This window comes from Bombina bombina, chromosome 2, assembly GCF_027579735.1.
Source record: "Bombina bombina isolate aBomBom1 chromosome 2, aBomBom1.pri, whole genome shotgun sequence".
NCBI classification, from domain to species: Eukaryota; Metazoa; Chordata; class Amphibia; order Anura; family Bombinatoridae; genus Bombina; species Bombina bombina.
The window spans coordinates 813,013,916-813,030,986 of record NC_069500.1 but is presented as its reverse complement, the minus strand read 5'-3'; the positions used below and the strand labels follow the sequence as shown (position 1 = coordinate 813,030,986).

The 17,071-nt window shown below is 42.3% G+C and overlaps 1 protein-coding gene across 1 annotated transcript in view; it reads left to right on the top strand.

The window, feature by feature from the left end:
• The window catches only part of RANBP3 (RAN binding protein 3), a 554,440-nt gene that overhangs the window by 133,370 nt on the left and 403,999 nt on the right, over nucleotides 1–17,071 (top strand). The window contains exons 5-6 of the mRNA XM_053703046.1: nucleotides 13,903–13,974; nucleotides 15,381–15,446. Coding sequence (XP_053559021.1) covers nucleotides 13,903–13,974; nucleotides 15,381–15,446 — 138 coding nt within the window. The remainder of the gene's footprint in view (nucleotides 1–13,902; nucleotides 13,975–15,380; nucleotides 15,447–17,071) is intronic.

Below are 17,071 nucleotides of genomic sequence, written 5' to 3'. Positions count from 1 at the left end.
GGCGGCCATTACAAATCACATTGCAGGACATGGCTAATGTTATGGCTGAGGTTTTGTCTAAATTACCAGAACTTAGAGGGAAGCGGGACCACTCTGGGGTGAGAACAGAGTGCGCTGATAATACTAGGGCCATGTCAGATACTGGGTCACAGTATGCGGAACATGAGGACGGAGAGCTTCAATCTGCAGGTGACGGTTCTGATCCCTTTAGAGTGGATTCAGACATTTCTAATTTTAAGTTTAAGCTTGAAAACCTCCGCGTACTGTTAGGGGAGGTATTAGCGGCTCTAAATGATTGTAACACCGTTGCAATTCCAGAGAAATTATGTAGGCTGGATAGATACTATGCGGTACCGGCGAGTACTGACGTATTTCCTATACCTAAGAGGCTTACAGAGATAATTACTAAGGAGTGGGATAGGCCCGGTGTGCCCTTTTCCCCCCCTCCTGTATTTAGAAAAATGTTTCCAATAGACGCCACCACACGGGACTTATGGCAGACGATCCTAAGGTGGAGGGAGCGGTTTCGACTCTGGCTAAGCGTACCACTATCCCGGTTGAGGATAGCTGTGCTTTTTCTGATCCAATGGATAAAAAGTTAGGTTACCTTAAGAAGATGTTTGTTCAACAAGGTTTTATATTGCAACCTCTTGCATGTATTGCGTCTGTCACGGCCGCATCAGCTTTTTGGTCCGAGTCCCTGGAAGAGACTCTTGACTCAATAACTATAGAGGAAATTTCAAACAAGCTTAAAACACTTAAGCTAGCTAATTCATTTGTTTCAGATGCCGTTGTACATTTAACTAAACTTACGGCTAAGAATTCCGGATTCGCCATTCAGGCACGCAGAGCACTGTGGCTAAAATCCTGGTCAGCTGATGTGACTTCTAAATCTAAGTTACTCAACATACCTTTCAAAGGGCAGACCTTATTCGGGCCCGGTTTGAAGGAAATTATCGCTGACATTACAGGAGGTAAAGGCCACGCCCTGCCTCAAGACAGAGCCAAGCCAAAGGCTAGACAGTCTAATTTTCGTTCCTTTCGTAATTTCAAGACAGGAGCAGCATCAACTTCCTCTGCACCAAAACAGGAAGGAGCTGTTGCTCGCTACAGACAAGGCTGGAGACCTAACCAGTCCTGGAACAAGGGCAAGCAGGCCAGAAAACCTGCTGCTGCCCCTAAGACAGCATGAATTGAGGGCCCCCGATCCGGGAACGGATCTAGTGGGGGGCAGACTTTCTCTCTTCGCCCAGGCTTGGGCAAGAGATGTCCAGGATCCCTGGGCGTTAGAGATCATATCTCAGGGATATCTTCTGGACTTCAAATCCTCTCCCCCAAAAGGGAGATTCCATCTGTCAAGGTTGTCAACAAACCAAATAAAGAAAGAGGCGTTTCTACGCTGTGTACAAGATCTTTTATTAATGGGAGTGATCCATCCTGTTCCGCGGTCGGAACACGGACAGGGGTTTTACTCAAATCTGTTTGTGGTTCCCAAGAAAGAAGGAACCTTCAGACCAATCTTGGATTTAAAGATCCTAAACAAATTCCTAAGAGTTCCATCGTTCAAAATGGAAACTATTCGGACAATCCTACCCATGATCCAAAAGGGTCAGTACATGACCACAGTGGATTTAAAGGATGCTTACCTTCACATACCGATTCACAGAGATCATTTCCGGTATCTAAGGTTTGCCTTCCTAGACAGGCATTACCAGTTTGTAGCTCTTCCATTCGGGTTGGCTACGGCTCCAAGAATCTTCACAAAGGTTTTGGGGGCTCTTCTGGCGGTACTAAGACCGCGAGGAATCTCGGTAGCTCCATACCTAGACGACATTCTGATTCAAGCTTCAAGCTTTCAAACTGCCAAGTCTCATACAGAGTTTGTACTGGCATTTCTAAGATCGCATGGGTGGAAGGTAAACGAAAAGAAGAGTTCTCTCGTTCCACTCACAACAGTTCCCTTCTTGGGGACTCTTATAGATTCTGTAGAAATGAAGATTTACCTGACAGAAGACAGGTTAACAAAACTTCAAAACGCCTGCCGTGCCCTTCATTCCATTCAACACCCGTCAGTGGCTCAATGTATGGAGGTGATCGGCTTAATGGTAGCGGCAATGGACATAGTCCCCTTTGCACGCCTACACCTCAGACCGCTGCAATTATGCATGCTAAGTCAGTGGAATGGGGATTACTCAGATTTGTCCCCCACTCTGAATCTGGATCAAGAGACCAGAAATTCTCTTCTGTGGTGGCTTTCTCGGCCACATCTGTCCAAGGGGATGCCATTCAGCAGGCCAAATTGGACAATTGTAACAACAGACGCCAGCCTGTTAGGTTGGGGCTCTGTCTGGAATTCCCTGAAGGCTCAGGGATCATGGACTCAGGAGGAGAGTCTCCTGCCAATAAACATCCTGGAATTGAGAGCAGTTCTCAATGCCCTTCTGGCTTGGCCCCAGTTAACAACTCGGGGGTTCATCAGATTTCAGTCGGACAACATCACGACTGTAGCTTACATCAACCATCAAGGAGGAACAAGAAGCTCCCTAGCGATGATGGAAGTATCAAAGATAATTCGTTGGGCAGAGTCTCACTCTTGCCATCTCTCAGCAATCCACATTCCGGGAGTGGAGAACTGGGAGGCGGATTTCCTAAGTCGTCAGACTTTTCATCCGGGGGAGTGGGAACTTCATCCGGAGGTCTTTGCCCAAATACTTCGACGTTGGGGCAAACCAGAGATAGATCTCATGGCGTCTCGACAGAACGCCAAGCTTCCTCGTTACGGGTCCAGATCCAGGGATCCGGGAGCGGCCCTAGTAGATGCTTTGACAGCACCTTGGACCTTCGGGAGAGCTTATGTGTTTCCACCCTTTCCGATGCTTCCTCGATTGATCGCCAGAATCAAACAGGAGAGAGCATCAGTAATTCTAATAGCGCCTGCGTGGCCTCGCAGGACCTGGTATGCAGATCTAGTGGACATGTCATCCTGTCCACCTTGGTCTCTGCCTCTGAGACAGGACCTTCTGATTCAGGGTCCTTTCAAACATCAAAATCTAATTTCTCTGAAGCTGACTGCCTGGAGATTGAACGCTTGATTTTATCAAAACGTGGATTCTCTGAGTCAGTAATTGATACCCTGATACAGGCTAGGAAGCCTGTTACCAGAAAGATTTATCATAAAATATGGCGTAAATACCTATATTGGTGCGAATCCAAAGGTTACTCTTGGAGTAAGGTTAGGATTCCTAGGATATTGTCTTTTCTACAAGAGGGTTTAGAAAAGGGCTTATCCGCTAGTTCTTTAAAGGGACAGATCTCAGCTCTGTCCATTTTGTTACACAAACGTCTGTCAGAAGTTCCAGACGTTCAGGCTTTTTGTCAGGCTTTGACCAGGATTAAGCCTGTGTTTAAAAATGTTGCTCCGCCATTCAGTTTAAACCTTGTTCTTAACGTTTTACAGGGCGTTCCGTTTGAACCCCTTCATTCCGTTGATATAAAATTGTTATCTTGGAAAGTTCTATTTTTAATGGCTATTTCCTCGGCTCGAAGAGTCTCTGAGTTATCAGCCTTACATTGTGATTCTCCTTATCTGATTTTTCACTCGGATAAGGTAGTTCTGCGTACTAAACCTGGGTTCTTACCTAAGGTAGTCACTAACAGGAATATCAATCAGGAGATTGTTGTTCCATCCTTGTGTCCTAATCCTTCCTCAAAGATGGAACGACTTCTGCACAATCTAGATGTAGTTCGTGCCCTGAAATTTTATTTACAGGCAACTAAAGATTTTCGACAAACATCTTCACTGTTTGTCGTTTACTCTGGTCAGAGGAGAGGTCAAAAAGCTTCGGCTACCTCTCTCTCTTTTTGGCTTCGTAGCATAATACGTTTAGCCTATGAGACTGCTGGACAGCAGCCTCCTGAAAGAATTACAGCTCATTCCACTAGAGCTGTGGCTTCCACTTGGGCCTTTAAGAATGAGGCCTCTGTTGAACAGATTTGCAAGGCTGCAACTTGGTCTTCGCTTCATACTTTTTCCAAATTTTACAAATTTGACACTTTTGATTCTTCGGAGGCTATTTTTGGGAGAAAGGTTCTTCAGGCAGTGGTTCCTTCTGTATAAAGATCCTGCCTATCCCTCCCGTCATCCGTGTACTTTTGCTTTGGTATTGGTATCCCAGAAGTAATGATGACCCGTGGACTGATCACACTTAACAGGAGAAAACATAATTTATGCTTACCTGATAAATTCCTTTCTCCTGTAGTGTGATCAGTCCACGGCCCGCCCTGTTTTTTATGGCAGGTCTAAATTTTTAAATTATACTCCAGTCACCACTGCACCCTTTAGCTTCTCCTTTCTCGTTGGTTCTTGGTCGAATGACTGGGTGTGATGTAGAGGGGAGGAGCTATATAGCAGCTCTGCTGGGTGATCCTCTTGCACTTCCTGTTGGGGAGGAGATAATATCCCAGAAGTAATGATGACCCGTGGACTGATCACACTACAGGAGAAAGGAATTTATCAGGTAAGCATAAATTATGTTTTTTCTGACAGAGTTCAGGTTATCAAAGCTTCTAATTTCCTGCCGTGCTCTTCATTCCACTTCTCGGCCGTCAGTGGCTCAGTGTATGGAAGTAATCGGCCTAATGGTAGCGGCAATGGACATAGTTCCGTTTGTCCGCCTACATCTCAGACCACTGCAACTTTGCATGCTCAATCAGTGGAATGGGGACTACACAGATTTGTCCCCTCTGCTAAACCTGGATCAAGAGTCCAGGGATTCTCTTCTCTGGTGGTTATCTCGGGTCCATCTGTCCAGGGGAATGAGTTTCCGCAGGCCAGAGTGGACTATAGTGATGGCAGATGCCAGCCTTCTGGAACTCCCTGAAGGCTCATGGTTCGTGGACTCAGGAGGAATGTTCCGATAAACATTCTGGAACTGAGAGCGATATTCAATGCTCTTCAGGCTTGGCCTCAACTAGCTGCGGTCAGGTTCATCAGATTTCAGACGGACAATATCACGACTGTAGCCTATATCAACCATCAGGGGGGAACAAGAAGCTCCCTGGCAATGTTGGAGGTTTCAAAGATAATTCTATGGGCAGAGGTTCACTCTTGCCATCTCTCAGCTATCCATATCCCAGGAGTAGAGAACTGGGAGGTGGATTTTCTAAGTCTGCAGATTTTTCATCCGGGGGAGTGGGAGCTCCATCCGGAGGTATTTGCCCAGCTGATCCAACTATGGGGCAAACCAGAACTGGATCTGATGGCGTCTTGTCAGAACGCCAAGCTTCCTTGTTACGGGTCCAGGTCAAGGGATCCCCAGGCAGCGCTGATAGATGCTCTAGCAGTGCCCTGGTCCTTCAGCCTGGCTTATGTGTTCCCACCATTTCCTCTCCTCCCTCGTCTGATTGCCAAGATCAAGCAGGAGAGAGCTTCTGTGATTTTGATAGCACCTGCGTGGCCACGCAGGACTTGGTATGCAGATCTGGTGGACATGTCATCCTTTCCACCATGGACTTTGGATGTCCATTCAAATATCCAAATCTAATTTCTCTGCGGCTGACTGCTTGGAGATTGAACGCTTGATTTTATCAAAACGTGGTTTCTCCGAGTCGGTCATTGATACCTTGATTCAGGCTCGAAAGCCTGTCACCGGAAAATCTATCATAAGATATGTTGTAAATATCTTCTTTGGTGTGAATCCAAGGGTTACTCATGGAGTAAGGTCAGGATTCCTAGGATATTATCCTTTCTCCAAGAAGGATTGGAGAAGGGATTGTCAGCTAGTTCCTTAAAGGGACAGATTTCTGCTCTGTCTATTCTTCTGCACAAGCGTCTGGCAGATGTTCCAGACGTTCAGGCGTTTTGTCAGGCTTTAGTTAGAATCAAGCCTGTGTTTAAACCTGTTGCTTCGCCATGGAGTTTAAATTTAGTTCTTCAAGGGGTTCGGTTTGAACCTCTGCATTCCATAGATATCAAGCTTTTATCTTGGAAAGTTCTGTTTTTGGTAGCTATCTCTTCGGCTCGAAGAGTTTCAGAGTTATCTGCCTTACAGTGTGATTCCCCTTATCTGATCTTCCATGTAGATAAGGTAGTCTTGCGTACCAAACCTGGGTTTCTTCCTAAGGTGGTATCTAATAAGAATATCAATCAGGAGATTGTTGTTCCGTCACTGTGTCCTAATCCTTCTTCAAAGAAGGAACGTCTATTACACAATCTTGACGTGGTTTGTGCTTTAAAGTTTTATTTACAAGCTACTAAGGATTTTTGTCAAACATCTGCATTGTTTGTTGTCTACTCTGGACAGAGGAGAGGCCAAAAGGCTTCGGTAACTTCTCTTTCTTTTTGGCTGAGAAGCATAATCCGTTTAGCTTATGAGACTGCTGGCCAGCAGCCTCCTGAAAGAATTACAGCTCATTCCACTAGAGCGGTAGCTTCCACATGGGCTTTTAAAAATGAGGCCTCTGTTGAACAGATTTGTATGGCGGCGACTTGGTCTTCGCTTCATACTTTTTCTAAATTCTACAAATTTGATACTTTTGCTTCCTCTGAGGCTATTTTTGGGAGAGAGGTCTTGCAGGCAGTGGTGCCTTCCGTTTAAGTTCCTGTCTTGTCCCTCCCTTCATCCGTGTCCTAAAGCTTTGGTATTGGTATCCCACAAGTAATGGATGAACCCGTGGACTGGATACACCTTACAAGAGAAAACAAAATTTATGCTTACCTGATAAATTTCTTTCTCTTGTGGTGTATCCAGTCCACGGCTCGCCCTGTCACTTTAAGGCAGTTGTTTTTTATTTTTAAACTACAGTCACCACTGCACCCTATAGTTTCTCCTTTTTTCTTGCTTGTCTTCGGTCGAATGACTGGTGGTGGCAGTTAGGGGAGGAGCTATATAGACAGCTCTTCTGTGGGTGTCCTCTTGCAGCTTCCTGTTGGGAAGGAGAATATCCCACAAGTAATGGAAGACCCCGTGGACTGGATACACCACAAGAGAGAAATTTATCAGGTAAGCATAAATTTTTTCTCGGCTGCAGGGGTGGTCCTGCATGGCACTCCATGTGATCGGTTGTGGCCTCATTCTCTTCCTTTTCCTGACCGTCGTTTGCATTAGACGAAAGCAGTTTTTTTGTGGGCCTGTGTCATAGGAGGTGGTGAGTGCCCCGGCCATTGAGGTATAAAGGTGCCATTTATTTTTTCTAAAAGTGCATATTAAAGACGCAAGCTATGGAGGACTCTGATGCGTTAGAGGGTACTCCCTCTTTGCCTAAATCTAATGCCTGTGTTTATTGTAAAGAGGCTACGGTATATCCGCCTGCTCAACTATGTTCCACATGCCTTGATAAAATAGTGATATCTAAAAAGAACAAGATGTTTAGTACCACTGAGCCATCCACCTCTGAGGGGTCTCCGTCCTGCGAGGTGCATTTCCTACAATGATCTCCGATTACACATGCTGCTCCCTAGTGCACTACTAATCCTCCTGCGGGAGGGGCCCTGTGGCCGCCAGATTTTGCTGATCAGTTGCAAACAGCAGTGTCTGCAGCCTTCAGTGCTTTACCTCGCACTGCTAAGCGCAAGAGAAAGGTTTAACATTGCTATCCTTCCCCGGGGTCATCTACTCAGTTGGATGTATCAGAGTAGATTATCCGCTGATGCAGAGGACTCCGATACTTCGAAGGAGTCTTTCTCTGGGTCGGAATTTGCGGCCTCTAAACCTCCTCCAGTTGCGGAGGAACCAGACTTTTAGGTTTAGGATGACGTACTTACGCTTTTTATTAAAAGAGGTGTTAGCTACTCTAGAGGTTCCGGAACCAAAGTTACCGGAGGAACCATCTATTCCTAAGCTTGATGAGGTCTATGAGGACAGGGTGGTGCCCCAGACTTTTTCGGTTCCCGTTAAGACGGCGAATATTATAAAGAATAAATGGGAGAGACTTGGTTCATCTTTCTCGCCTTCTTCTTTGTTTAAGAAACCTTAAAGTGCCTAAGTTTGTCGGTTCCATCGTTCAAGATGGAGTCGATAAGGTCTATTTTGCCCTTCGTTCAAGAGGGTCAGTTCATGACTACGATAGACTTGAAGGACGCTTACCTTCATGTGCCAATACACAAGGATCAGTATAGGTGAGGGTGTGGGTGGCCCCTCTAGGCTATCTGTACTGCAAATGGACTAGCCCAAATAATATATACTATTACTTCTCTATTAAAAAATAATTGATGCATTCGTTACTAGTCTGTTTACACATTCAATTGGCATTGAGAGCCCTAATGATCATCACACACTGGCTACGCAATCTGATATTCAATTAAAACACCTTCTAGTGAGTTAAAAAATATATATGAAAATTTATTAACACAACTTAGTGCATATATATAACTTTATAAACAATAGTGCTGACACCGGTGTCTAGGTTTTAACACTTGATATGCATAGTACGTTTCAATAATACATTTGAAAAAGCATTTATAACATATGCTACAGCATATAAATTCCAATGGATATAAAAAACGAATTAATTAAGATGGATGTTATATACTAGTCAGGAATATATCATTTGTTTTTTATATCCATTGGAATGTATATGCTGTAGCATATGTTTATAAATGCTTTTTCAAATGTATTATTGAAACGTACTATGCATATATATGCACGAAGTTGTGTTAATAAATTTTAATATATATTTTTTAACTCGCTAGAAGGTGTTTTAATTGAATATCAGATTGCGTAGCCAGTGTATGATGATCATTAGGGCTCTCAATGCTAATTGAATGTGTATATATAGACTAGTAACGAATGCATCTTAATTATTTTTTAATAGAGAAGTAATAGTATATAATATTTGGGATAGTCCATCTGCAGTTCTGGTACAGGCGCTACCCTCACCTTCACCTATACTGAATATTTTCAGATCATACTTTGTGAGAGGTGGCATCAGTGGGTAGGCATTTATCTGTTATTATTCAAGTTCATGAGACATTTTTTTTCACTTTGAATACACAAGGATCACTTCAAGTTCCTAAGATTCGCTTTTCTGGACCAGCACTTCCAGTTTGTAGCTCTCCCCTTAGGTCTGGCTACTGCTCCAAGAGTCTTTACAAAGTTTTTGGGAGCTTTTTTTGTGGTAGCGAGATCCAGAGGTATTGCGGTAGCACCTTATCTGGACGATATCCTGGTCCAGGCTCCGTCCTGCCGGCTGGCAGAGGACCGTTCGAGAGCTGCTCTTCTTCGATCTCATGGATGGAAGATAAACTCAGGAAAGAGTTCTCTGGTTCCCAGTACCAGAGTGGAGTGCCTGGGCACGATAATAGACTCCATGAAGATATTCCTGACAGACCGGAGACATTGCAAAATTGCCTCCAGCTGTCTTGCCCTTCAGACCTCCTCAAGGCCATCTGTGACCTGGTGTATGGAGGTGATTGGGCTCATGGTATCCAGTATAGATGTCATTCCATTCGCCAGGTTCCATCTACAACCTCTTCAGTTGTGCATGCTGAGGCAATGGAACGGCGATCACTCGGATCTATCCCAACAGATCTCTGGACAACCGGTCAAGGGAATTCCTCTCTTGGTGGCTCCGTCCAGATCAGATTTCCCAGGGGACATCCTTCCTCTTCTTATCTCTTGAAGAACGTGTGTGCACAATTTGTATGTTGTGCGTGTTAAATATTTTTTTATTCTGTAACAGAAAGCTACTGCTATTTCCCTTTTCTCTGGTTGAGAAGTTTAATTTGTTTGCTTATGGGACTGCGGGGCTGCAGTCTCCTGAGACAATTATGCCTCATTTCACGAGGGCTGTCATTTCCTCTTGGGCTTTCAGAATGAAGCTTCTGTGGAACGGATGTGCAAGGCTGCAACTTGGCCTTCCTTTCATACTTTTTGCTTTGGCTAAGGTTTTTGTGTTTTTTTTTTTTTTGGGATAAAGGTTTTTCAAGCGGTGGTGCCTTCTGTTTAGGTCTCCCTGTCTTGTCCCTCCCTTTTCATCTGTGTCATCTAGCTTGGATATTGGCTCCCAGCAGTAATTGATGAAGCTGTGGACTCGCCATATCTTAGGAAAGAAAACAAAATTTATGCTTACCTGATAAATTTATTTATTTCCAGATATGATGAGTCCACGGCCCCGCCCTTTCGTTTCAAGACGGTTATTTTTGTCTAAACTTAAAGGACCAGTCAATACAGTAGATTTGCACAATCAACAAATGCATGATAAGAAGACAATGCAATAACACTTAGTCTGAACTTCAAATAAGTAGTAGATTTTTGTTAAATAAATTGCAAAGTTATGTCTATTTCCACTCCCCTTTATCATGTGACAGCCATCAGCAAATCACAAATGCATATATGTATATGCTGTGAATTCTTGCACATGCTCAGTAGGAGTTGGTGAATCAAAAAGTGTAAATATAAAAAGACTGCACATTTTTGTTAATGGAAGTAAATTGGAAAGTTGTTTAAAATTGCATGCTGTATCTGAATCATGAAGTTTTAATTTTGACTTGAGTGTCCCTTTAAGGCACCTCTACACCTTGTTACACTCCTTTTTTCTTCATTTACCTTCGATCGAATGACTGGGGATTGTGGTAAGTGAAGTGATACTGAACAGTTTAAAGTGAATGTAAATTTTGATGCTAAAGTGCCAGGTTTTTAAAAATTCGATTTAAAAGCAGGGGCCCTTTTTTTTTTTTTTTTTTTATTTTTTTTTTATTTTATTAAGACAAAAATGTGGATAACAAGAGCTGCACCAGGCAGAGTTACATAATAAATTCGTCAAACATGAAGAATTAGAATACATTTGTTTACGAAAAGAGCAACCATGATGTTATAGGGTGTGAGGTGAAAAGAGCATATAAATCTGTTAACGTGAAAGGAGACGAGATAGAGAAGAAAAATAGTGCATAAATAAGAGTCTCTTTTATATGGGACGTTTAGATAAGTAGCATATGTGGTAGCTATTTCTACTATTAGTGATGTTCAAGTTGGTGTATCTGAGAATGTGCATTGTGTAGAGCAACGGAAAATTTACTGAAGGGGGGAGAGGGAAAAAAAAAAGAAAAAAAAAGGGAAGAATTAAATTTAAGTAGAAGGATTGGGGTTAGCGTCCCAGTTGGGGAATTGTAGGAGCCATGGGGACCAAATCTCTTGAAAAGTATTAACCTTATCTAGGACTATAGGAATATTGTTCCATTTGCCCAATGTAGTGCACAGTGGAGATAATTTGTGAGAAGGAGGGCGGTCTCTCTTCTTTCCAAGCTCTCGCAAGAGTAAGTTTCGCGGCCATGAGGACATATATTGGAAGGGGTGAGGCTGGGAATCTGCATGTGTAAAAGAGATACTTCTGGGGTAAAGGGAGGAGTGAGACCGATTCACTGAAGGAGTGCATAAACTTTCTTCCATAATGGTTGGATTACTGGGCAGGTCCACCATATGTGAAGGGCTGTACCAATAGCTCTACAGTTTCTCCAGCATTCCGGAGACTGTGACGGAAAAATCCTATGTAGGGTGATTGGGACAAGGTGCCAGCATACTAGAATTTTATAATGAAGTTCCCATAGGGTGGCGCAGTGGAGGAGTTTTTTAGTTGTCAGAATTCTATCATGCCATACATTTATAGCAGAGGTGAACCCGATTTCTCTCTCCCATGCCTGATGTTGTGATATTTTATAGGATGAGTGTGAGTTGGTAAGGAGACCATAGTGAAAGGAGAGTAGATGTTTGATGTTGTGCGCTCCCTGCCATGCTGTTTCCCAGGTTGTCAGAGGTCTAAGTGACCGTTTAGGATAACCCCATGTACGTAGTCGTGTGCTCAAACGAAAACCCTCAAAAGCTAGTCTAAGGGGAAGTTGGAGTTTGGCGCAGATAGCAGGATGGGGGAGCCACATGTTATTGTCATATACATCTGTCACTCGTAGTGATTGGAGTTGTGGCCATAGGTCTGGATGGGAGTCTGGAAGACAAAAAAGTGCCCCTGAGATGGTAAGCATGGGAGATGGGTGAGGAGAGATGACTGTGTTGTGTCTTATCTGATTCCAAAATTGGAGTGCGTGTTTGAAGATTGGGTGTCGCCTGTCAATGTCCTGACTGTGATGAGTAGGAATCCAAAGGAGGTCTGGCAAGTGTATTCCTGTAGGTAGCAATGAAGTTTCCAGAGCATACCACTTTAGTTGCCTTTTCGGGATCATTCCATCTTATAACATGCGATAGCCTGGCAGCGTTGTAATAAGAGATTACATTTGGTAAGGCTAGACCTCCCTGCGGTATCGACTTTTCCAAAGTACGACCCGAGGTTCTGGGTCTCTTATCTTTCCACACGTATGCTGTGATCAGACTCTGGAATCTATTCAGTAGGGTCCTAGCGATATTATAGGGAATAGATCTGAAGAGAGATGTGATCTTGGGGAGGAAGGACATCTTAACTGCCGAAATACGCCCCGTCCAGGAAATCTCCCGGAACTCCCAGGACTCAACTACCCTCCCAAATTCCGGGAGGCGGTCGGAGTAGTTCTGAGCTATCGTTATAGAGGGGTATGGGCTGAGAATGGTGCCTAAGATTTTGAGAGTGGTTTTTCTGTAGAAAGTTGAGGTCTGTAGGAGGAATATTTATAGGAAAGCAGGGGCACTTTAATTCATCAAAAATTACATTTCACTCCTGTTACCTACCTTTTAATCTTGACCGCAGCTCCAGCTTCCTCCACCCGTCGCAAAGCCTCTTCCTGGATCTAAATTGAGGAATCAGACTTCCTCCAATCACGGCATTGAATCAGACACGGATTCCGTGATTGGAGGGTGACCTATCCATCATTTCTGACATCAAAAATGGCTTGCGACGACCGGAGGAAGCTGGAGCTGCTGTCAAGTTTAAAAGGTAAGTGTTTTTTTTTTTTTTCTCACAACAGGAGTGAAATGTAAATTTTGATGAATTAAAGTGCCCCTGTTTTTATAGAATTTTTAAAAACCGGGCACTTTACCATCATAATTTACATTCACTTTAACTGTGGTACTCTGTCGCCTCCTGCTTGCCAGGAGTGATATTCCCAATAGTAATTGATGAAGCCGTGGACTCACCATATCCGGAAAGAAAGACATTTATCAGGAAAGCATACATTTTGTTTTTGTCTGCTTGGTTTTTGGCTGAGGTGTAGCTGTATCTACAGACACAGTAAGTAAGCAGGCCACGTCGCGTTTACCTATTCTAAGATAATTCTGTAAGGGTCAGTGGCATGTATAAAATATTTTTTGCTATAATCTTGTGTTGCATTAAAATGGGGGCAATACGATAGACCATATCATGTGAAAGCACAAGTGAGCTGTATTGGTAAGGTTACCAACTGTCCGGGAATCACCCAGACAATTCCGGTTTCTATTTGTATGCCCTGGTTCGAAGCAGAGTCAGTTATTGTGGGAAATAGCCACAGCCAAAAAGGTGACATTGTGCATTTGTAACATACTGCACGTTTATTTCTCTCTTGCGTGTGTGCGAGAATGTCTTTCTGTGTGTGATTGAGTTAGTTTATTTGTGCGTGTATGTGCGTTGGTGTCTGTGTGTGTTTTTGAGGGGTTTGTGTGTGTACGTGTGAGAGAGAAAGTGAGAATATCTATGTGCGAGTTTGTGTTTATGTTCTATTATACGTAGTGTGTACTCTGCAAAAACAACTTTGCCGTGCACAGCGCAAGTGTGTTCCGTTTTGGCCTGAACTAAAAGTGTCAACCCTTGGTATGGGCATTATCAATTGGGAAAAACATTTTTTTCAAGAATTGTTTTTGTGCTTATCTCCATTTTTAATGTGATTGATGTTGCATTAAAGATCAGGACACATACAATACAGTTTGAATGGCAAATTCTTTACCTGGTGATGTTGGTGTTTTTTTTTTTACCTGCAGTAATAGTAACATTTTTATTTTCATCTTTTACTAGTGACCAAGAACAATGTCTTTATGCCATCCAGCTTCTGTCATCCTTCCGCCGGTAACTCAGACTCAGAGCCAGGTGAGCAAATTTACTAATGCAACTCCATACAGTTGTTTATGGTTGTAGGAAACTTCCACAATCATTTTTGTATAATTGCATTCTTATTTATTAAAGCACTTTATTGTATGCTTTGTCCTTAATTAATGGCGGCATGTTCTTTGCAGACTTTTTTTTCCCCTTGCTTTATTTTTGTTAATCTCGCAGTAACGGCTTGCCTTTCACTTGCTTTAACATGATAATCATATGTTAAAGGGTGATATTTTTTTATACAAATAATTTTTTTGCTAGGATTAACAGCAATAAGTGGGCTACATTTATTTGCTGAAATTACCGAGCTTATTATAAGCAAATGGTAGTATGCTCATGTGTTGGTTCACTGGAGTATTCAATAAATAACTTTTTTGTTCATTTAGATACTATTGAGCAGTGTAACTTGAGTTGCATTAGCCTACAGTGTTGCTGTAGTTGTGCTGTGTTAAATAAAAAACAGCATACAGTAATTGATCAAATATTTGTTAGTGTAGTGCAAAATACTGTTTGCACATGTCCACGTTACATTTGAATAAAAGCATCTCTGAACACTACTGCTCTTGCTACATTGTTTTTTTATTATTATAATAATGTTAACACAGATGTGTTCAGATTGTAAATAGTGATAGCAAAATTTAACTATTTTTATTGACAATACGTTGGTGTCCATGTATGGTGAGTTCCAAGAATTAAATGGGAACCATACAGAAATTGTTGCCACTGTGTACCGGTTTTGCAGAAATGTCTACAAACCAGCAGAGCACAAGGTATTGATTTCTGTCAAAATACTGAACGCTTTAACTCAGCTCCCAAATTTCTGGCATTTTAATCTAAAACAATGTAGTTTTAGGCCAATGACAAGGATATTCTGAGTTACTTTATTCTGCACCATGCTTTTTGTAAATTTATTATAATGTGCTCTTTTCAGTCAATGGAACGTCTTCTATACATGTTTGTAGTAATCAGAGGCCAGAAATGTGGTGCTTTGTTGCTGCCTTAATTTGTATAGCTCGTCACAGAGATGAAAGGAACACAGGAGCCACTTATTCTCTATGTTTTAGGCTAACAAAAGGAGCATTGTTTTGCAGCTGTTGCATTTCTCAACTTCAGTCCTTCCTGGCTGTATAATGGATTCAAACCTAGCTTTTCCTTAATATTGCTTGCCATTTAAATATTGCTGCTCTGCATATTTATATCTTTTTATTTATTAAAGGTTTCTCCTGTCTCACTAAGATAAGTAATCTACCTGGAAAATCGCTGCCTAAGGAAGGGAACAATTGAGGAAACTATAAGAGGATACCTTTGTTGCAGTCTTTGGGCAAGCATGGTGTGAAGCACTCTTTTAGAGCAATTTTGTAATATTTTGCTTAATGTCGCTGTTTATTGTCTTTCAGAGGAAAAATGCAGTGGATTCAGATTAAAACCTCCCACACTTATTCATGGCCAGGCCCCCAGTGCAGGTATGTATAAATGACTTGAGTGGAAATTCTCCCCGTATTTATTTAAGGGAACCGTATACACCAATTTTCATATAGCTGCATTTTATAGACTCTACGATAAAGATGAATATGCACAGATACTGATATAAAAATCCAGTACAAAACATTTATTCAAAGAAAAATCTAGTGTACAATGTCCCTTTTAGATCTTTACTGAGACTAGCACTATATTATAATTCCAGCTGTTTTTGTAAAGACCAGTTTTTCTCCAACATAGGTGTGTCCGGTCCACGGCGTCATCCTTACTTGTGGGATATTCTCTTCCCCAACAGGAAATGGCAAAGAGCCCAGCAAAGCTGGTCACATGATCCCTCCTAGGCTCCGCCTACCCCAGTCATTCTCTTTGCCGTTGTACAGGCAACATCTCCACGGAGATGGCTTAGAGTTTTTTAGTGTTTAACTGTAGTTTTTATTATTCAATCAAGAGTTTGTTATTTTAAAATAGTGCTGGTATGTACTATTTACTCTGAAACAGAAAAGAGATGAAGATTTCTGTTTGTATGAGGAAAATGATTTTAGCAACCGTTACTAAAATCCATGGCTGTTCCACACAGGACTGTTGAGAGGAATTAACTTCAGTTGGGGGAACAGTGAGCAGTCTTTTGCTGCTTGAGGTATGACACATTCTAACAAGACGATGTAATGCTGGAAGCTGTCATTTTCCCTATGGGATCCGGTAAGCCATTTTTATTCAGACAGTAAATAAGGGCTTCACAAGGGCTTATTAAGACTGTAGACATTTTCTGGGCTAAATCGATTCATATATTACACATATTTAGCCTTGAGGAATCATTTAATCTGGGTATTTTTGTTAAATAATATCGGCAGGCACTGTTTTAGACACCTTATTCTCTAGGGGCTTTCCCTAATCATAGGCAGAGCCTCATTTTCGCGCCGGTATTGCGCACTTGTTTTTGAGCAGCATGACATGCAGTCGCATGTGTGAGGAGCTCTGATACATAGAAAAGACTTTCTGAAGGCGTCATTTGGTATCGTATTCCCCTTTGGGCTTGGTTGGGTCTCAGCAAAGCAGATACCAGGGACTGTAAAGGGGTTAAAGTTAAAAACGGCTCAGGTTCCGTTATTTTAAGGGTTAAAGCTTCCAAATTTGGTGTGCAATACTTTTAAGGCTTTAAGACACTGTGGTGAAATTTTGGTGAATTTTGAACAATTCCTTCATACTTTTTCGCAATTGCAGTAATAAAGTGTGTTCAGTTTAAAATTTAAAGTGACAGTAACGGTTTTATTTTAAAACGTTTTTTGTACTTTGTTATCAAGTTTATGCCTGTTTAACATGTCTGAACTACCAGATAGACTGTGTTCTGAATGTGGGGAAGCCAAGGTTCCTTCTCATTTAAATAAATGTGATTTATGTGACACTGAAAATGATGCCCAAGATGATTCCTCAAGTGAGGGGAGTAAGCATGGTACTGCATCATTCCCTCCTTCGTCTACACGAGTCTTGCCCACTCAGGAGGCCCCTAGTACATCTAGCGCGCCAATACTCCTTACTATGCAACAATTAACGTCTGTAATGGATAATTCTATCAAAAACATTTTAGCCAAAATGCCCACTTATCAGCGTA